A 21,137-nucleotide genomic window follows, 5' to 3' on the forward strand; every position below is an offset into this window, starting at 1 on the left:
GCTTGGCAGCGGGAGGCTTTACCCAAGAGTCCTCTCACCAGCCCCATTACAGAAATCTCGTTAGAGCAGGCTCTGTTATCAACATCATGACTGATTGTTATGTAAAACAAGCATTGTTCAGCTTTGAGCACTTTCCATATTCAATAATAATATTTTCTGAGCATTCAGAGTGAGCAGATTCTCTCACTTATAGAAGACATCTCAGAAAAATCTCACAAAACTCTGATGAGAACAGAAGCAGGTCCAGAGAGAGAGAAGTGTGCCCGTACCCTCCTGGTCACAGGCAGAGGCCATACTTGAACCAGTGTCCTCATGACTTCACACTGCACTCCATTCTGTCGAGTCTGATTCTCTTCTGTGTTAGAATCACTAGCCAGGCAGGACTGTGTTAGCAGCCCCGCACCTCAGGTGAGGACTCAGGGCCCCACAGCTCTGTCCACACGCTGCGAGGCCAGTGATAGAGACAGAAGGAGATATCAGTCCATGACGCGAGGGTTTCCCAAAGCCCTTGGCAGAACTTCATATTCACAGCTAAGCTGCCCTCTGTAGGAAAATGTTCTTGTGCCAGACATTTGAGGAAGGGCTGGGGAGATTCCGTGGCCAGCTGTGTAAGCATGAGGACTGGAGTCTGGATCCCCAGCTCTCATATCTGTAGAATAAGGCAGAGGGCAGAGGCTATGGCTCAGTGTGCACGAGATGTGGCCATGGGATTCTGAGAACCCAAATTGCATCCCTGGGATCCTTTAAAAGGAAGGAAGGAAGGGAGGAAGGAAGGAAGGGAGGAAGGAAGGAAGGAAGGAAGGAAGGAAGGAAGGAAGGAAGGAAGGAAGGAAGGAAGGGAAAAGCCAACTGCAGCTGTGCACATCTGTAATCCCAGCACTCCTGTAGCCAGATGGGAGGAGGAGACAGAAGAATAATCCAGAAACTTTCTGGCCAGCTACCCTGGAGTATGCAGCACAGAGCAGAAACAAGAGAAATGCTGTCTCAAAAGGGTGAGAGACAGGAACTGACCCCCAAGAGTTGTCCCATGACCTTAACCCATGCATGGTTACACACACCTGTCCCCATCACAAAGTTAAGAACTAAAAATATTTGTTCTTAAATTTTTTACAAAAGGTTGTGAATGATAAAGGAAGACATTCAGGCCTCCACATGCACAAATGAGTGCAACAGTTTGCACATATGTATACACACACACACACGCACACGCACACGCACACGCACACACACTGTGAAATGGTATTATTCTCCCAAAATTTTGCTAAGTGGGAGAGTGCTGTTCCTGTTTGCCCTGTGCCCTACATAGTCATTACTTTATGCCTTACGTATCTTCCTCTCTGTCTTTTCCTGCCTCTCTATGCCTTTTCCTCTCATGCATGCTTCTATACACTCGCACACACACACACATACACACACACACACACACCTTGGTCATCCAGTTTTAGATTCAAACAAACCAACAAACTGTCCTCACAGGAAGGAACACATATGTACAAAGGACCACCCACTTGGCCCCCAGCACGTGTGTATACATGCACACACATGCATCCACTCAGACACCTGCACACGGACACCCTCCATGCTGCTCACCCCTCGGCCGAGTGCCGGGCCCAGGGAGGGGAAGTAATCCTCTGGCACAGCAATGTGATCATTTTCCCTTTCTTCCGCTGATCCAGCCCCAAGGTCTAGACAGGAAAAGGCACGCAGGGCAGGAAGGAGGGCTCCGTGTGAAGGAGACTGGGAAGCAGGCAGAGCCAGCTTTGAAGGCAAGAAGGCGGCCCTGTCTGGATGGCTTGTTCCAGAGGTGCCAGCACAAGCTTAATTAAGTGGCAGGAAAAGCCTTTCTCAGAGCCACCCTGGGAGGAAGTGATGCTGTCAGGCTCTGCCAGGCTGTCTAGGGGGAGGCGCAGACTTCCATGCATCCAGCTGGTGGCTCCAGGCCGGGGCCTCAGTCTTGGGAAGCGGCTTGCTTCTCAGCGAGAGACTCTGGGACAGGACTTGAGAAAGAAGCCACATGCCCTGTGTTCTTGGCCATTGTCCATCCTGGCTTCTTCAGGTCACATTGAACTCCTGAGTATTGTCCTCTGACCTCCATGTGTGGGCTGTGGTGCCCACACTCCCCCACACGCCATCCACACAATAATAATAAACTAAAAGACTTTTCAAAATTGATATCTCACGGGAGAAAAAATTCCTCATTTTAACCGCAGCACCCAAGATACTTGGAGTTTTGTTTTGTCTGGTTTCCCTTGACACAGGATCTCACTGTGTATTCCTGACCATTCTAGAACTCACTCTGTAGACCAGGCTGGCACCGAATTTACAGCAAACCTCTTCTGTCTCTAGAGTGCTGTGATTCTAGGACTGCACCACCATGCCCAGCTTACTGTTTTCCCTTTTGCTGTTCTGGTTTTCTGAGACAGTGTCTTTGTACATAGCCTGGCTATCCTAGAACTTGACATGTAGACCAGGATGACCTGCAGCTCACAGAGACCCACCTGCCTCTGCCTCCCAACTAGTGGGACTAAAAGTATATGCCATAACACTCAGCTATTTTTCTTTTTAATTTTTAAAACAAATTTATGTGTATGGGTACTGGGCTGCATGCATGTCTGGACACTGTGCACCTGGTGCCCACATTGGTTTTGATGCTCTGTTTGTAATTGGGACATAAGTATCCCTTTCCCTGAGATCACCTGCCTGCCTGGAGCTTCAGGGTAGCTGCTGCATCTAGGGAGGTCTCTGAGACATTCAGGACATTCAGGCTTTCTTCCAGGGTACCATTAAACCCACATCCCAGGGTCACTGGGCAAAAGCCTGTCCACACCAGAGGACAACTAGAGCAAGAGGAAGCCCAGAGGAAGGGACCTTTCAGTTTGTCCTTCCGTAAAAAGTACCTGGAATGAGAGGCATACCTCCGGGAACACCGCACTATGAAGGCTAAGCCCTGCCTGTCTGGAGCTGACTCAGGCAGTCAGCATCCCCTGGACCACATAGTTCACCCACCAATATGATTGCTGTTGGGTTTTACCTCTCTGCTATTTACATTCTAATGCAGATTCCATGAAAAAGTTTTAAGAATTGAATGAAGACTGTGGCAGGACCAGAGGTCCCGGCAGGCATCCTACATGGCACACCGTACAAATTCAAGCTTGCACCCTGCTCCTTCTGAGGGATGAGTCAAGTTGTTTCCTGGGGCGGGAGTCTCTGATGAGCAGAGTACAGAATCAAGTGGGGTACAGACAAATGACTGTAGAGCAGGTGCCGTATTGATCTTCCTGGAGAGAAGAGAAAGGCGTCCCAGGTGATAGGTGATATTAGCAATGTAATGTAATGTATTATTATTATTATAATACTATTTTAATCACTACTCTCCTACTGAATGTTTTCTAAACATTTCGTCACTTGGCTCTTAGAATAGAAGAGGTGATGTGTGTTGTTGTCATCATTTCACAGAGAAGAAAACTGAGAACAGAGAGGCTAAGAAAGTGGCGTAGCTGGGATTTGAACATAGATATTCAGCCCTGTGCTTTTCTCCTGAGCAAGCGTGCACTCCCTCGTTGTTTATTACTAGTGTCTACTGTTTATCACATCGCCCCACACACAACAGTTGTCCTCCCCAAATGTCGCCAGTCCTTGGCAATTCTTCGTTTGAGTCTTGGTTACTGGAGCAACGCAAAAGGCCCCTAATCATCCTGTATGTGAATTTCTTTCCTTAGAATGTATGAACTGAGCTGCTACTTGCCTCAAGAGAAAGACCTGAAAATCTCTGTCTATGACTATGACACCCTCACCCGGGATGAGAAAGTGGGAGAAACCGTCATTGACTTGGAGAATCGCTTCCTGTCCCGGTTTGGGTCCCACTGTGGCATTCCTGAGCAGTATTGCGTGTAAGTTGCATTTCCATGAATGGAGGTGGTTTACTGTGCCTGAGACTCACTCCTGGGGAGGCTGTGGGGCTCGGCCTCCCTCAGAACCTTGTTTCAGTGTGTCACGGCTCATTTGGTCCATCCAGTGTCATTTTTGACAAGATTAACTCGGGATGAGCCAGGGCTACCACCTTGCCTCATTCACATCATAGTTGGTTGAAATGGTGGTTTGCTGGAGCAGGAGTAGTGCAGTGCCCCCTCTGTGTGACACAAGTGTCAGTTCTCTGAGAACCAGTCGCCTCTCCTATGCTTGAGCTCCTGGATGCCAGGGACTTAGGATAGCCAGGTGTCATGGCAGGAGTTCTCTAGCTTTTAGAAATAAGGATTGATGATTAACTACTAATTATCCACCTCCAGTCCCAGACTCTATGCTGCCTAGTGTCCCCTGCTGCTAACCAGCTACTCTCTAAGCATCCAATGAGACAGCAAGCCACTTCTGGTTTTTGAATTTGCCTCTATGGCTATGGTGATCCCAGGTTCCTCATTTTTCTTGAAGAGGGAACTGGACACAAAAAATAAACATGAGTAGTTAACTGAAGTCAAAGTGATATGTGGTTTTTACACCTCTGAGATAGGTGTCCAGGAGGCAAAGTGTGTAAACATATCCCTCCCCAACTAGATGTATGTGATTGGACACATGTGCACTTGTGTGGAACATTGTGCACTTGGGGCCCCCAGTAACTCCAGACCTGTGGTGCTGTCCATAGTTCTGGAGTCAACACCTGGCGAGATCAGCTGAGACCAACACAGTTGCTTCAAAATGTAGCCAGATTCAAAGGCTTCCCGCCACCAGTCCTTTCGGAAGACGGGAGCAGAATCCGATACGGAGGACGAGATTATCATCTGGATGAATTTGGTGAGCACAAAGCTATGGGCTGTGAGCACAATGTAAGAAGCCGTTTCTGTGCCTGCATTTAGAGGAGGGACCTGTGTCAAGGCAGCACCCCAGTGTTTCCATGTGAGACCATATATCTGACCTAAGCTAAACACAAGCCATGGGAAGGTAGAGTATTTTGTCCATCAGCTATCGCAGTGAACACATTTTCTTATCAGTCTTACATTTCACCTGTTCTTTTCAGGTCATAGTTATGATCTGAAACTTTAACTATCTAGAACTTGAAGCATGAAGTTCTAATAACTATTCAATTTCCTGTGATACATAATTAGCTCAAAAATGTTCCAATGGCAGTGAAAGAGATTCTATCCCAAAGAGACTCCATCAAACCTGGGCAGTGGTAAGACTTGCTCTTAGTCCTAGCACTCAGGAAGCAGAGGCAGGTGGATCTCTGAGTTTGAGGCCAGCCTGATCTACCGAATGAGTTCTAGGATAACCATGACTACACAGAGAAACCGTGTCTTGAAAAACATGAGAGAGAGAGACAGAGAGAGAGAGAGAGAGAGAGAGACAGAGAGAGAGAGACAAGACAGAGACAGAGACAGAGACAGAGAGATGGACTCCATTGAATTTGAGCCCTTTCCTGAGAAGCCTTGGAGATGCTGGAGGCAGCACAGACAACCTGCTTTCTTCCCATCTGACTCAAGTTTAAGAGTGGAGTCCTGCTTGTTCATGACATATCCATCCTACACATACCCAGTTAGCCACACTGAGAGTGATGGAAATATGCTTCATAGCATATGAGCTATAGGACCTATAGAATGCTCCTATAGTCTCTGGGGAAGGGAATAGGAGGGACTCCCAAAGAGGGTCATGGTGGGGCTGGCCTTCAAAGATGCCTGGTAAAGCTGAATGCCACTTTGCATTCCAGAAGCCAACAAAATCCTGCACCAGCACCTTGGGGCCCCTGAAGAGCGTCTTGCCCTCCATATTCTCAGGACTCAGGGGCTGGTCCCTGAGCATGTAGAGACAAGGACTTTGCACAGCACTTTCCAACCCAACATTTCCCAGGTAAAGGGGACCTACTACCCACTCCTCAAACAAACTGACAGTCACTGATGGATTAGACATAAAAGATACAGAAATGAAACTCAAACTAGCTTCATCCCAAAGATGAAAAGAGTTTCAGGACTTTCGTTAAGTACTGATGAAAGATTATCTACTATTCAGAACAAACTCAAGCCAGGTTCTCCCCTTGTCTTTTCTGCTTGTATTTCGGGTTCTGGTTAGTCCTATTTCCTGCTGTCGCCACCTTCCTATGAGTCTGAGTATTGCAGAGATCCCCTGTGTGCTTACCTCTGTGCTGTGCACCCAGAGGTTGGTTGTCCCACTGTGACCTGACTGTCTACCAACGGAGCAACCAGTTATAACCAGGAGAGCAGAATGAGCTTGGCCTGGCTAGGGGACAAGACACCATCTGAGTCTAAAGAGTCAGGGAAACAAGCAGTAGGGACTATTGTACAATGATGGGGAACAAGTCAACCCCCAGGAAATGGGCAAAGTGAGACACATTCAATGACAAAGTAATCCATGTAGAAGCTTGTTATAGTGAATGTTTTCAGACTATGCTTGCAGAGATTTGGGTACCAGAGGTTTGGGATAAGTCCAGGACCATGAATTTTAATACATACCTCAAGGGGCTCTGATATAAGTAGTTAGGAACTCACACTCTAACAAATAATTAATTTACCAGAAGCAAATATCATCAATACCTACTGTAAGACTATAGACATGCTTATCACTCAGAAGTGGCCGTGGCTTCTAGTCACATCTTGCTTTTATTCTGTGCTACATTTCTATTACTTCTTGTTCTTTTTCCTTCTTTCTACTTGAAGCCTATTCATCTTCCTCCCCTTCCTCCCACCCATCAATCCTAGATGGAGTCTCAAGAGCTGACAAAGTAAGGAAGACTTCTTCCTGAGAAGGTTCCAGCCTCCTTCGCTTCTGCCTACAGCATTAGACTCAGACTGCGGCTTAATCTTAGGCGACGCCTGGATGCCTAATGTCCTGTGGTGTGCCTGATCTATGGTAGAGCACTGAGCCTGAAGATTAGTTGGGAAAGAGTCAGGGTTGTAGTAAAATATATTCCCTCTCAAGGGCTCCAGGTAATTCATTTTGATCGCAATGCATTAGGAAGCCAATCCAGTGGTTTCCTTGGCAAACTTCTCAAAGAGCAGTCTGTTTGTCTGAAGGCAGAGTCTATACAAGATCCAAAAATAATGTAGAGGCTATAAATTGATTTGAATGGTTGGATAGTTTTTTACTGGCATGCATACCTGTCTGGAAGAACATTTCAGTGAAGTAGAAAGGCTCCGTCCATAGTAGTGAAAGATCAGACCAGGACCTCACCAAGATGGCGGTACAAGTGTCAGCCCAAGCCCTGCCTCTTCCTCTCATATGCGCCTCTGCTGGGGTGGTGGCACTGCTAACACAGGGAGTCACCTCACAAAACTATGTTGTTTTTCTTTTTCAAAGCTAATAGCCATTTTGTCACTCTGAGGTAAGTGGGAAATTCATTGGGATTGAGACTAAATTAGGTAAGCAATGTGACAACGGACAGAGTGGCAGCAGAGAGGGAAGGACTCATTTTTAAATGTTTAAGAGTGAGTTGTGTGTGTGTGTGTGTGTGTGCGCACGCGCATGTGTGTTTGCACTAGCAGTTGGGTTAGTAGTAGGAAGCTCCTTATTTAATTAAAAGGCAATTTCAGGTCATGATATAAATGGGCGAATGCAGCTGTATCACTCTTGGGGTGAGAACGGAAAGTGAATGGCCTAAATGACATTGTAGACAAGCTTAGTCTTGGCTTGTGCTTTTATCCATTATGGAGTTCCATGTGGAGTAATAAATCAGCAAGTCCAAAGAAGTGGTTTCTCTTACGAAATGGGATGGAAGAAAGGGTTTTATAGCTCAGTGGTAGAGGGCCTGAGGATCATGTCCAATGCTGCCAAGAAGAAGGAAAACTGTGGTTTCTCCCATATGTGACTCCAGCCTTCTTTTCTTTGTGTATGGTTTAGGGAAAACTTCAGATGTGGGTGGATGTCTTCCCCAAGAGCTTAGGACCACCAGGGCCCCCTTTCAACATCACTCCCAGGAAAGCCAAGAAGTGAGTAAGCCAAAGACCCTGATTCCCTGGAGCAGGGACTCCATTCAGGACTAGAAGAAGTATACTTTCAAAATGTGTTGGTTTTCAGGTACTACCTGCGTGTGATCATCTGGAATACCAAGGACGTTATCTTGGATGAGAAGAGTATCACAGGGGAGGATATGAGTGACATCTACGTCAAAGGGTGAGCAAACAGACTCTCCCAAGCTGGGGAATGTCACAGACCTCCTCTTTCACAAGGCACCACTGTCTGAAGTGTCCAGCAATGTGCTCTTTTTACCAGAAGTTGTTATTTGCCAGTGTGTTCTGCTTAGGCAGTGAAAGAGAGCAAAATGCAGAAGAAAAGAGAACACTGTCTAGACTGTGTTTAGGTGTAGAATCATCTCTCAATTATAAGAACTGATAAGCATTTCTTCATTCCTCTTCTTTTAATTCTTTTTTGCTAAGCAGTTATTTCTGAGACTCTAGTCACATAGTTGCTTATTTCTTTATGATACTGCAGACAGCTGGCTTTAAAAACCCAGTAAAGCTCCCCAAATTTCCTTCCATACATTTTATTACTAATAGCCGGTGTTTTTTGAAAAGTAGGCAATGTTGACAGGCTTTTAAGAAATAATGCATCCCACTGACATTTGCTGGATGTCTTTATCCAATATGAAAACACCATGTTTATAATTCTCTTATTTGTATAATTCAATTTCAGGTGATCTGTGTTGTTGCTAGTTTCTGCTATGCTAAGTTCATGGATCCAAAGATGCTAAGGATGGTACTATATAGGCTTTGTAGTCAGACCTCCTGTGTGGCAATCCTGGCATCTTCCCTGCTTGTTAGGGAAAGTCAGACACGGGCAGTTACTCACCTGTGCAATGGAGATAATGATAGTGTTACTTCCTGGAGATAGCCAGAAGATTCCATTACTCAAGGCATATAGCAGAGCCCCCTAGCAGCTGGTGTGCATTACCGTGGGTGTTAAAATTATTGCTATTCCACATGGACCAAGTTCTTCCTTCCTTGATATGTAGAAGATAAGACGTGTTGAAATGTGATATAGTCATCAGCGAGAACAAAGTTTCCTTCATGTTCCCCAGTGAACTTCAATCAAAATGGGGTTAAAGCTGTAATAACTGTCATTCAGACTCACTGTCAGCTTCATCAAGTTCATTATTATCGGCCTTTCAGGACTCCGTTACCATTCCCCCAGGAAAACTGATCCCAGCTAATTAGAGCTTTGCAAATTTATTTGACTGGCATAAGAATATTTTTTTTCAAATCAAGGGAATAAACAAACAGTGATGGGCTGAGATAAAAGTAACAGAAGAGTAAAACTCAACCTAAAAGTAGCTGGTAAAGTCTGGAATTACAATGTGAATACCAGGACTAGGAGCCCAGCTCAGAGGTAGAAGGGTTGCCTAGACTGAAAATCTGGGGGTGAGGAGTGGGGGATGGGGGTTGCTGCCCTTAGTTGGTTGCTTGCTTATTAGTTGTCATTTAGATAGGATCTCATATAGCCTGGGCTGGCCTCTAACTCTCTGTGTAGCCAAGGATGGTTTTGAACTATTAATACTCCTGCCTATGCCTCCCAAGTATTGGGATTATAAATGTAGACCACCATGATACGCTGGGGCTGAAACTCAAGGCTTTTTTTGGTTTGGTTTTTTTTTTTTTTTTTTTCATGACAGGGTTTCTCTGTATTGCTTTGGAGCCTGTCCTGGAACTTGCTCTGTAGACCAGGCTGACCTCGAACTCATAGAGATCCGCCCACCTCTGCCTCCCGAGTGCCGGGATTAAAGACATGCGCCACCAATGCCGGGCAAAACCTAAGTCTTAACAAATGCTAGGCAAGTACTCTACCAATTGAGTGACTCTGCAACCCTTAAAAATCAGAGTTTGATCCCCAGAACTGCAGAAAGGAGAAAGAGAGGGATTTAAATATATGTGAAAAGTGAACGATGCATAAATACAATGCCTAACATGACACATGTTGATATTACATATGAGGTGATACGTGCCTGCAGACAAGCACATGTAACTTAAGTATTTGCCTAGCTAACATGTCTTAAAATTAAAATCGGCTTACCAGAAAAAAAAAGGAGAGAAAAATCAGAGACTGACAAGTCTTGGGTCAGATGATGGTGAAGCCTTAGCGCTGGGTCAAAAGGTAAAGATACCAGGGTCATAGTCAAGAAAATGTGAACTCTTGAGTAAATCAGCTTAAAAGTTAACAGTCAGAAAGAACCATGGTGCCTGGGAGGATGGAGGGGATTATGGTAGGGCAGGGGAGTGAGGAGATAAGAGGAAAGGTTGGGTCAGGGTGTGTTCCAGGGGGGCTAGTCCTCTACCACTGAATTACAGACACCCAGCCTCAGGAATCTTCCGACTGATTTATCTAGTCAGTTAGTTAACTAGCAAAAGAGAATGCTCTGGTAGGTGACTGATAGTGCTGTCATCACTAGCAATAGAACTTAATGTTTAGCAAATGACATTGTGGTTTCCATAGTCTTCTAAAGGAGACTATCAGATGTGGACTTTGAATTAGGCTGCTCCTGGGAGGACTGGTCATATGACCTGCTGTGAGTCTTTAGTCACAGCTGTTGGGGGGAATGATGTGACACTAAGTGCCTAGTTCACAGGCAACAATCAGAAGACTGAGTTGAGGATGAGCTCCTTGAACTACGACCTTGAACCCTGTCCTCACACTGACTTACAGAGGGCAGAGAGGGCAGATGGGACCCCAGGGTCCAAAGCTTCACAGCCAGGCTCTCCCCTCTGTGGATCTAGGAAGCTGGTACTTTTCATTCTAATTCATTGATTCTAATGTAGCCCTACAGGGTTTTCTCTGTGTAGCCCTGACATTGTGGAACTCTGCTTTGTAGACCAGTGTGGCCTTGAACTCAGATCCACCTGTCTCTGTCTCCCAAACGCTGGAATTAAAGGTGTGTGCCACCATGCCTTGCTGAAAAGTGTTAGTTCTCAGTTTCAAAACAGGGACAGGCAGATGTGCCGACAACTTCCTTCTGGACACATTCATGCATTCCATCAGCAGGGGGGTTATCTCATATTCACTCCCTGCCAGGCACAAACAAAAAGAAATGTTTCCGGGGGTCTAAGTTAAGATGCTGTTGACAAGCCGAATCTTCTCAGCTAGGCATCTGGAAATAACAGCTTGCCTCTTCTTTGCCTGGCTCATTCATAAGATCATAGTAAATTTTAAGAATAATAAAAAAGGAAGCTACGAGATTACTTGCTTGGTGCCTCTTTTTGTTTGCTTAAGTAAAATATGGGGAAGGAAATGCTAAAATTTTGAGCTAACTTGCATTCATTGAACCTACGAGCCCTGATGATAGACGCTAATGAGTCATAGTTGTGAAGCCCAAAATCATAGCCAGCAAGCTACAGCTTACCCAAAATAGAAGCTACATTGTTGATGATATTTTCCAGAAAATTTCACCTTAGCCCTGCTAACTACAGTCTAAAGGGTTTCCTGCTTTGGTTTTAAAGGAATTCTGTTTTATTTGGCTCCAGCCTGGTTTGGATGCAACTGGGCGCCTCCCCTCCAGAAATCGCTCCCAGCCTGTGGATCACTGGAAGCTGCCCAGAGAACGGGCATTACACTGCTCTTCACTCCCCTAATCACTGCATAGTCTTGCAGCTAGATCCCCTGTCAATCACAGCAGACTGAGTCTGTTTGCCTCTGCTTTACAGCTGGATTTCCGGCAGCGAAGAAAACAAACAGAAAACAGATGTCCACTACAGGTCCTTGGATGGTGAAGGCAATTTTAACTGGAGATTTGTTTTCCCGTTTGACTACCTCCCTGCTGAGCAGCTCTGTATAGTCTCAAAAAAAGTAAGCCTTGAAAGATGTGGGCGGGATGTGGACATTTTGGGTCTGCTTGACTCTGAAATTCAGAGGTCAGACCTGCTCAGGCCTGGGAGGTCACTAAGTCCAGCTCCCTCTTGGTACAGACAAGGAATCTGAGACCCATAGAGGGCTAAAGCCTTGCCCATGGTCACATAGCTATGACAGGAATTTATTTGCGTATCTGGGACTAGGAGGAATGCAGCTTCCTTTCTGCTACCTATTGGCAAGTGGGGAGATGGGGTAGGACAAAGGCTTTTATAGCACTGGACACATGTTTCTGTAAGGGATGAATAGATGGTTACACTCCATCTTAGGCCAAGCACAAGCCAAGTGTTAAAGGAGAGGCATCCCTTTTTCCTCCCTTGCATTCCCTCACTTAGAAACACTTCTAGGAGGATTGAAGGCCCCGGTGGACTTAATTAGAAAGACGTTCAGTTACAGAACTTAGACCAAAAAAGTGATTTATTGGTTGCCGTTCCTAACAAGTCCAAGGTTGGCTCATTTTAAGACTGTCTGGAGCCCATGCAGAAGCATGCCTTTGGAAGTTGGTCCCACATTCTCCTCCCTCTGCTCTCTGTCCTTCATGGACCTCACTTCTAGGCAGGCTCTTCCCTGGTGGAGGAAACATGGTAGCCGGTGGCCCAAGTCAGCACCCATGTTCCCAGCAAACCTCAGCACCGATAGAAGGGAGCCAGGATGGTACCAGCAGCATCCAAGAACTGGCCCTAGGGTCTCTGCCCATCAGAGACTTGAGTCCCTCCCTGAAGCAACCACTGCTGCCCAGGTTGAAGTGCTCAGGCCAAGCACTGGAATAAGAGATGGAGTCAGTCTTCAGCTACCCCACTATCCCAACCCCCTCCCCTGTCCAGACTGCACTAACTGGGGAAGAAAGAGTTCTCCAAGGAAAGTCTGGGACCTGACACCGTGGTAAACAATCCTGTGATCTCAACAGGTCTCTGGTCCCATTCCTACCTTCCATGCCCCATCAGCCATCCACACCTCTTCCTGCTCACATCATCTCCCAATGCCCTACAAGACTGTACATGCTGCCCTGAGTCCCCTTGCCCTCTGACAGCCCTGCACAGTGTGGATGCTGTAATAGCCCTACCTATTGTGGATGCTGTAGTGAGCATCTGGCATATGCCAGGTGGAATGGAGTCTACGGAGGCGACTTTCCAGAGGTTGAGAGGCTCAAAATGGTGTCAAGTCGTGTGTCCTTCCAGATGGTGAAGCAGAGTAACACAGAGGTGGGGCTATCTGGGGTCAGTAGGGCCTGAGAGATGGTTGCTTTTCCTCTTGACCCACGTCTAAGGCTTGACCTCTCCTTCCTCTGTGGTGCTTAGAACATACCCCACACAGGACAGCCAATCAGGGACGAGCTGTGTGGGCTTTCAGAGCCCCTGGTAGCCTAAGGAAGAGAACCCTCTTCCAAGAATATGAAAAATGAGAACCAGTACCATGATCTTCTTTCAGATTTCCAAATCACCGGTAGAATTCTTGGTCTGCCCAAGCCAGAGGAACTTAGGTGTAACTGGCTGTGGAGGCAGATTCTTAACTGATGTCCAGACTAACATGGAAACTAGATGGGGGAACTTGGCCATCCGTGTACCTACCTTCAATGTGAAAGATTTGAGAGTCTTAAGTGGGCACAAGTGTATAAAAGCCCATGGTATATTTCAAAAACTAAAAAAAAAAAAAAATCCTAGGACATTTTAGGATCTGTACTGGAACAAGAGTGGAATCATAGCCCTAGATTAAATCCACTGCATGTAAAATGAGAGACTGTCAATCAAGCCTTGAAGATGGGGGTGGGAGTGACCTCAACAGGGATAAAGACCCAGCGATGATACTGGGGGCTGGCCTAGAGCACGTAGCTTTAGGAGAGTCACAGTGTTCTTCAGGGGAAAGGTTAAACTCTCTACACCCCGCAGGAACTTCCTGGGACATCCTGTTTTGTCACCCAGCTGGTGGCTCTGAGACTTCCTGGGGAGTCTGATGACCTACCAAATACCAGAGGAAGAGCAGGCTGTCCCACCATGTGTGGAGGTGGAGGCCTCAGTCTTATCGCTATGTCTGTGTCGAAAGTAAGGGTCTCAGAGTTCACTGACCATGAGCATGTGAATCCTTCATGTCTTTTCTCATTTTAGGAGCATTTCTGGAGCATTGATCAAACAGAATTTCGAGTGCCCCCTCGACTGATCATTCAGATATGGGACAATGACAAATTTTCCCTGGATGACTACTTGGGTACTGCTAACCTTGCAATCATTCCTCTAACATTGTACTCAAAATTGCTGAAACCAATCACAAATTGGAAGCAGTTCATTATTTTCCTGTAATGGGGAGGCAGGGGATGTGCTCGCTGACTGGGTGTCCTCCAAGGGCTGTGGTCTGCTTGTGGGGTGCCTTTTCATGGGCTCTGCACACCCTTAAGGCCTCACTAATAAGCTAGAAAGGCAAGTACTTTTGCTTGCCTAGCACGAACAAAGCCATGCGTCCAGTTCTCGGGACTTTGTAAACAGGGAATGGTGCTTTACAAGCCTTTAACTCCAGCACTTGGGAGGGGGAGGCAGGAGGCAGGAGGCTCATGAATCGAGGTTATCCTTGGCCACATAGTGAATTAGAGGCCAACCTGGCACAGAGATTGCCACAGCTCTGCCTCCATTTCCAACCAGCTCACTCTCTCTCTTCTTGGTACTTTGGAACAATCTTCACCAGCTCGCTCCTCACTCTCAATAGTTACTCGGGTCCCCTGTGCCTCTGTCCCCTCCTTCTCCACGCTGCTCTTTTCCTTAATCCCACTTCCTCTGGCCTGGAGGTACAGTGCATGTACCCTAGCAAACCCTCCCTTCTTGGCTTGTTTTCCCTTCCACATTTTAAATCCAAGCTTTCCTGGAAGGTCTCCCGACTCTTCTACAGTCCCCTACCCTGGTGACGTATACACTGGCACTTCAGCTGAAGGTGAAGTTCAACTTTCGCCCATCATCAAACTATATATGACTCCTAAGCCAGGAAAAATAAGCAGGGCTTCTCATAGCCCCTCACAAAGGACGGAATGAAACTCTCCGGGGGCTGGAGAGTTAATGCCTTCTCCTAACCCACAACAGAAAGTGTGTCTCTCCAGACACCCTGATCCTGACTGGGATTTCTCATTTCCTGGTGGGGATTTTTGGGTGAATTATGTTCTTTCAAGCTCCTGTTTCTGGGGTCACTCCAGGAGAGAGCTGTACCAGAGTGTTCCAAGGGGCGTCCCATGCTCCAAGTACCTAATTGTCTTTCCCCAAAGGCAATGACCTCTTTTCAGGGGTAGCTCAAAGCCACAACTAGTACCTCCCCAATACAAAGTGGAGATCTTATATGTAGATGGCTAATTGATTGGCATTTGTAGAAGGACTGTTTATGCTCATGCCTTTGAGAGAGAAAACATGGAGTCCTCGGTGAGACACTTGAGCAGGGGACAGATTTCTTCTGCCATCTCCCACCTATCTGGAAAGAATTTAAACATCTAGCATGATGCCTGTTGCTAAGTTACCCACCACCTGTTCAAAATCACTGTTTTCCCTGAACAAAACCATTCTGCTCACCTAAGAACAGTGGCCTAGCCGCTCGAAGCTCATCTGGACCTCATGCTGTGTTTTTGGTGCCAGGTTTCCTGGAACTTGACTTACATCGCATGGTCATCCCAGCCAAGTCATCAGAGAAGTGCGGATTGGACATGATCCCAGACCTCAAAGCCATGGACCCTTTTAAAGCTAAGACTGCCTCACTCTTTGAGCAGAAATCCATGAAAGGATGGTGGCCGTGCTACGCAGACAAAGATGGCTCCCGTGTGATGGCTGTATGAGTATTCTCTAGCTGGGGATCATGTGATGGCTGTATGAGTATTCTCTGGTTGGGGATCGTTTCTATTCCTTATCACTAGACTTACTGCAGATAAGGCGATCAAGTTAGAGGACACTGCAGGCGTGCGCTTGGAGACAGGGGAGGGGCATGGGGGGGGGCTGGATGGCCAAAAACCAGGAACCCAGTGGTGGCCCTATATTTATTTCCTTAAGGTTCTTTTACAGGGAGGTTACTATATGCAGAGCATTCAGAGTAGGAAATGGAATTCCTCAGCTTTTCACATCCTAAAGAGGGTGTGCTGAAATGAAATCCATATTTTACAAGCATCTTGGAGAGTCCAAGACAGGCTTTGGAAAGAAACAGCACTGCAGTTCACCATGTCACTAACACTACCTTCTATAGTACTGATTGTTACTAGCTAATGTTTGTGAGCCAAGTAACATGCCAACCGTCTCACATGTGTGATCTCATTTCTAAAATAGCTTACCAGTCCATACTAATTGCATCTTAGTGGAGTTGGGTGTGAGCTATAGCATGCACTGACCACATGCCACCTCCCTTTTCTGCCCCATTCACCTCATACCCTTTCCAGTCTTTAGGCTGCAGTCAGGGTAATGAACTTTCAGATATGAGAGCATGTGTTGTTGTCTGGCTAATTCATCCCCAGAAGTTTTCACGTCTTTGCTTCTCTACCATGTCTTCAGGAAACTGTTGATGGACTCTGTCACTTTAGAGATTAGTTTTCACATTATCTTCTTGGATTCTGCTGATAGGCCTTTGAGATAGACTCGAGCCTCATTTTATGGATTCAAGCAGACATAAGAGATGAAGCCCCTAGCATGGTCAGGCATTCAGTTTCACCTGACATACAAACAGGGTCACTGCCCAGGCTCCTCCACTTAAACAACCTTTGTGTCTGTTTCCCAAGTTGCTGGGAACCCAGAAGGTTTATCTAGGTCCTAAAATGGCAATTGCAATTTAGTGAAGGCTGGGAACTAAAGCTGGAGTGTTGTCTGATGTGCTGGCACATACCTTTAATCCCTGCCTTTTGGAGAGATTAAAGAGGCAGAGACAGATGGATCTCTGTGAGCTTGAGGCCAGCCTGGTCTACACAGTGAATTCCAGACCAGCCAGAGCTACATAGTAAGACCCTGTCTCAAAAGGGGGAGGGTTTAGAATATGAGACCTTTTTTGACCTCTGTGTCCTCATCCACATATCAAGACAACAGCACATTTCTGTGGATGCCATGAGCGTTCTACAGGTTATGCACACAGAACTCCTCCTCCCTGTATAGCTGCACCATGCAGGCACCTGTCATTAGAGAAGTGGCCTCCATCCACCCACTGCCACAGCTAAGACACCTTGAGTTCCTACTAAGCACAAGTTCTGCTGCACACGGTAGGGCTGCAGTATAGTAAGAAGAGACATGACCCTGTCTCCCGGAGCCTACAGAAACGTTGGATGCTGTTCTTAGCAGTATACTTGCGGAGGAAGTGAGAGAGAAGGCGAAGAGATTGATGTGGGAATGCTGAAGCCACAGGGATGCTGGGGAGAGAGAGCAGGGGGAGAGTAATTTGTCCTCTCAGCTTCCCACATGGAGCCGGTTTAGAAACACATGGGAGAGGAAATGTGGAGAAATCTCAGGAGGAAAATTTGAGGCAATCTAAGGATTGTTTTACAAGAATAAAAATCGTAGCTTGGGGAATATTCCTTGGGTTGAAGTAAAAATATTTGTGAAACGTGATGTCATGTGTTTAACCTGTTCTGCTTTACTGAAGGGGAAAGTCGAGATGACACTGGAGGTCCTCAACGAGAAGGAGGCAGACGAGAGGCCAGCCGGGAAGGGGCGGAATGAACCCAACATGAACCCCAAACTTGACCCACCAAAGTGAGAGGCCCTCTTTGTTCTCCATGCTGTCTGGTCCCCAAACACCTGCAGTCCGAAAGCCCCCCTTCCAATTGGCTTAATGGGATGGATTAGCTATTAGCCTTCTAATTTCATTCTTCACAGTGGGCTGTGGGGGATGCAGTGGCAGGGGCTGGGGCCTCGTTTTAACCATTCTCCTTCCCTGGTGTGGGGACATGAGCTATCCCCCGCCAACTGCCCATGCTAGCAAAAGAGGACTAGTGGATACTGGGAAGGCGGTGGGGCACAGAGGAAAAAAGGGAGGCTGAAACGGATAGCTCAGTTGTATCTGGTCCCAAATGTATTAACTCACTGTCTCTGAACTGCTCCAGTCTGGTAGACAGTCCCTCATGAATTAAGTAGGAAACTATTTCTTGCTTTGCAGCCGACCGGAAACCTCCTTCCTCTGGTTCACAAACCCATGCAAGACCATGCGCTTCATCGTGTGGCGCCGGTTCAAGTGGGTGATCATCGGCCTGCTTCTGCTGCTCATCCTGCTGCTGTTCGTGGCTGTGCTCCTGTACTCACTGCCGGTACGAAACCTGGGCCTCGGCGTCTACAGCCCTGTGGCTCCATAGCCTCTGGGCAGCAACCCTGTCACTCCCCTGCTGCTTTGGAAAGTTTAGTATAGTGTCCAGTGGGAGGAATTGCATCCTTAGTTTTTAACAAGTTACCAGCTTTGTCTGAACAAAGCAAAACAAACAAAAAAAATCACTGGCTTTAAGAATTCTAGGAGAGAGTCCCTAAGAAGTCTTTATTGCTATTTGACTAGATTCTGGGCAGTGTTTCCAGGTGGCTTAATGCCTTTGTGCACATGCGCGTGCATGAGAGAGACAGACAGAGAGAGAGACAGAGAGAGAGAGAGACAGAGAGAGAGAGAGACAGAGAGAGACAGAGAGTCTGTACTCACCCATGCATATATGTGTTGTGGAGGTCAGAGGTCAAGTGTCTCCCTCTGTCATTTGCCAACTTATTTTTTGTGATGGTGTCTTTCACTAACTTGGAGCTTACTGTTTCTGCTAGGACGGCTAGTCAGAGAACTGATATTGTCTCTGCTGTCTGTGCCCCAGAGTCACCATGCCCTGATTTATGTGGGTGTGGGGATCTGAACTCAGGTCCTTGTGCTTGCAAAGCAAGCACCTTACCCACAAAGCCATCTCCCCAGGCCCGTGGCTTCACCATTCTTGTTCCAAACAATCCTGTACTCAAACTCCTGGTCTAGACACCGGTGATCCGCACCATCTCAACAAACCACACACTCCACTCCAAACAGTTACTGCCTCTGCCTCTCTGCATCCCTGTGTCCACACTTTATCTTTCAAGATCTTGCTCTCGATGGTCCATATCACATACAGCTACTCTTTAAGTTTCTCTCAGTTACCTTAGTTATAAACAAGAGTCCAAATGGAAGATGTGGCTGTATGTACAGATGCTGTACTTTTATTCCTCCATGCGGGAAATGCATGGATCATCTAATTAAAATGCAGAGATCAGAAGAAACAGCCCGAGGGAAGGAGGCATAAATACATATTGGCAGTGCAGACCAGAAGATCTGAGCTAGGAACAGTTGACTTTAGGAACCCATTGCTAAGGACATTTTCACTGGTGAAGCACTTAAATGCAGTTAAGTGAAGAATGGATGGTCCAAGCAGAGGAAACCATGAGCAGAGGCAAAGTACATGGCCCTGGATGGAACAGCAGGCATCCCAAGGCTCTTTCTCCAGATCCCTTCCATCTTCCTGTAGATACTTCTAAGTTTGGGGACACAGTCTTGCAGGCACAGTGGCATCTCTATGTATGGCTCCTGTTTTCCCCTGTGTAGTATTTTCAAAGTTGACTTTGATTATATGCACAGTGTTTTCTGGTTGAAGATTATACAATCTGTCTTGACTATTTAAAAAAACCCATTTAGTTATTTCTTCATGATGTAAACTCTACCCTGGTGTCACCCAGAGGAAGATTACCAGTGTTTAGACCTGGAACTCAACGGGTGCACAGTAGATCAAGGGAGGCCAGGGGTGGCTTTGAATGCTAAATGGCAGCCTGTCAGACAGAGAAGCCGCATCTCCATGAATTCACACTGTTTCTGTTTCCCTTTCAGAACTATTTATCAATGAAGATCGTGAGGCCAAACGCATAATGAAAGCAAGGTCTTCAGTCAGTCAGCAGCCTCACACGCTGAAGTGTCATTTCACATCCAAGACCTCCTCAGGTGGTGTGTGAAGTACTTCACCAAGACATGACAGTTCCTAGTGGGCTAAACCTCAAAACTCCGACAACAGGCAACTTCTTACCCTGTTACCACTTTGAAGTATTAAAAACTTTATTTCCTAAACTTTAAGCTTATTTTCAGGGTATTTTTTAAGGTGGCTGGTTCCATTTAAAAATCATCATTTTATGTGTTTTCCTTTCTATGATTCATGTTTGGGGAATTGCTGAAATGAACTTGAAATGCTCTGTGTCTTATTGCCGTATCGTTCTTATTTGTAAGAGATACAGGGGATGGTTCGAATAGCTTATTTGTGCCTGCAACCATTGTTGTGGAATTCTGTACAGACAAATGTCAAGAGACTCTTTGCAGCCTCAGTGGCGAATGCAAATAAAAACATCTCACCAGTACGCATGCACATGTGTCCTCTATTTCAATTTCAGTTCCTCTGTTCCAGGTGGGCAGAATGCCATGGCATTCCACTTGACAATAAGCCCTCTATGAGTGTGCTGCCAATTTGGACCAGTGGATTCAATAATAAAGCTAACACTTATGACTAGTGTTGTGACAGCCTGCTGCCCTATTTGAAATGCTGTATGTGTGTCACACAGTGAATCTGCAGTGTATCCCATAAACTTAGGCCAACAATACTAGTAACCCCATTTTACAGTAGAAGAAACTGAGGGTCACAGAAGTTGAGTAGCTTTTCCAAGCCCACACAACCAAAATATGATAGAGCCTGGATTTAAACCCAGGGATGACAGCTCTGCCACCATCCCACTCCCACCCCCAATTTATGTGGTACTTCATGGATACTAGGTAAGTGCTCTACCACCTGAGGCACATGCCCAACATCCCCAGCCTCCCTTAAGATGTATACAGGCATGTATATCTGTGTGAGGGTGTCAGATCCCCTGGAACTGGAGCTACAGACAGCAGTGAGCTGCCATGTGGGTGCTGGGAATTGAACCCAAGTCCCCGAGAAGAACAGCCAGTGCTCTGAACCACTGAGTCATCTCTCCAGATCTCTTAAAGAAATACTATAGTAAGGAAAGTCAGGAACATCACAGTGTGACTCCATGCCAGTACCAAAGATGCTCAGCATGTCTGCAAGGATAAGTGAGAGCACTGTGTTGTTCATATGTGTAAGAGAAGGTCGTGAAGTCACCAACAGTCCTAGTCAAACAACACTCAAGACCAAGGAGCAAGAAACGGGGCAACAATTCCACGTAGCTGGAAATTTGGACAGTTTATACTGCAAATGCAACTATTGACCTCATTTCTGAGATGTTCTATGGTTTTGATATTTTAATTCCCTCTAGTGTCCTGCCAAAATTCCCAACAGTCCAAGTGTACTCAATAACAACAAACTGTTAAGAAATGACAGCTCT

General features: G+C 46.4%; 1 protein-coding gene across 5 annotated transcripts in view; it reads left to right on the plus strand.

The window, feature by feature from the left end:
* Myof (myoferlin) overlaps nucleotides 1–20,156 on the plus strand; it is a 144,123-nt gene extending 123,967 nt beyond the window's left edge. For 4 of the 5 annotated variants that reach the window (XM_021224763.2, XM_021224769.2, XM_005063641.4 and 1 more), the window contains 11 exons: nucleotides 3,720–3,890; nucleotides 4,637–4,785; nucleotides 5,696–5,835; nucleotides 7,840–7,928; nucleotides 8,017–8,112; nucleotides 11,631–11,772; nucleotides 13,935–14,034; nucleotides 15,435–15,625; nucleotides 17,410–17,519; nucleotides 17,923–18,070; nucleotides 19,639–20,156. In XM_021224763.2, the coding sequence (XP_021080422.1) occupies nucleotides 3,720–3,890; nucleotides 4,637–4,785; nucleotides 5,696–5,835; nucleotides 7,840–7,928; nucleotides 8,017–8,112; nucleotides 11,631–11,772; nucleotides 13,935–14,034; nucleotides 15,435–15,625; nucleotides 17,410–17,519; nucleotides 17,923–18,070; nucleotides 19,639–19,677 (1,375 nt within the window). In that variant the 3' untranslated portion in view covers nucleotides 19,678–20,156. The other variant, XM_021224782.2, reaches the window with a different exon arrangement.
* Nucleotides 20,157–21,137: the final 981 nt, after the last annotated feature.

Source organism: Mesocricetus auratus, unplaced genomic scaffold (genome assembly GCF_017639785.1).
Source record: "Mesocricetus auratus isolate SY011 unplaced genomic scaffold, BCM_Maur_2.0 Super-Scaffold_4256, whole genome shotgun sequence".
Classification (NCBI taxonomy): Eukaryota; Metazoa; Chordata; class Mammalia; order Rodentia; family Cricetidae; genus Mesocricetus; species Mesocricetus auratus.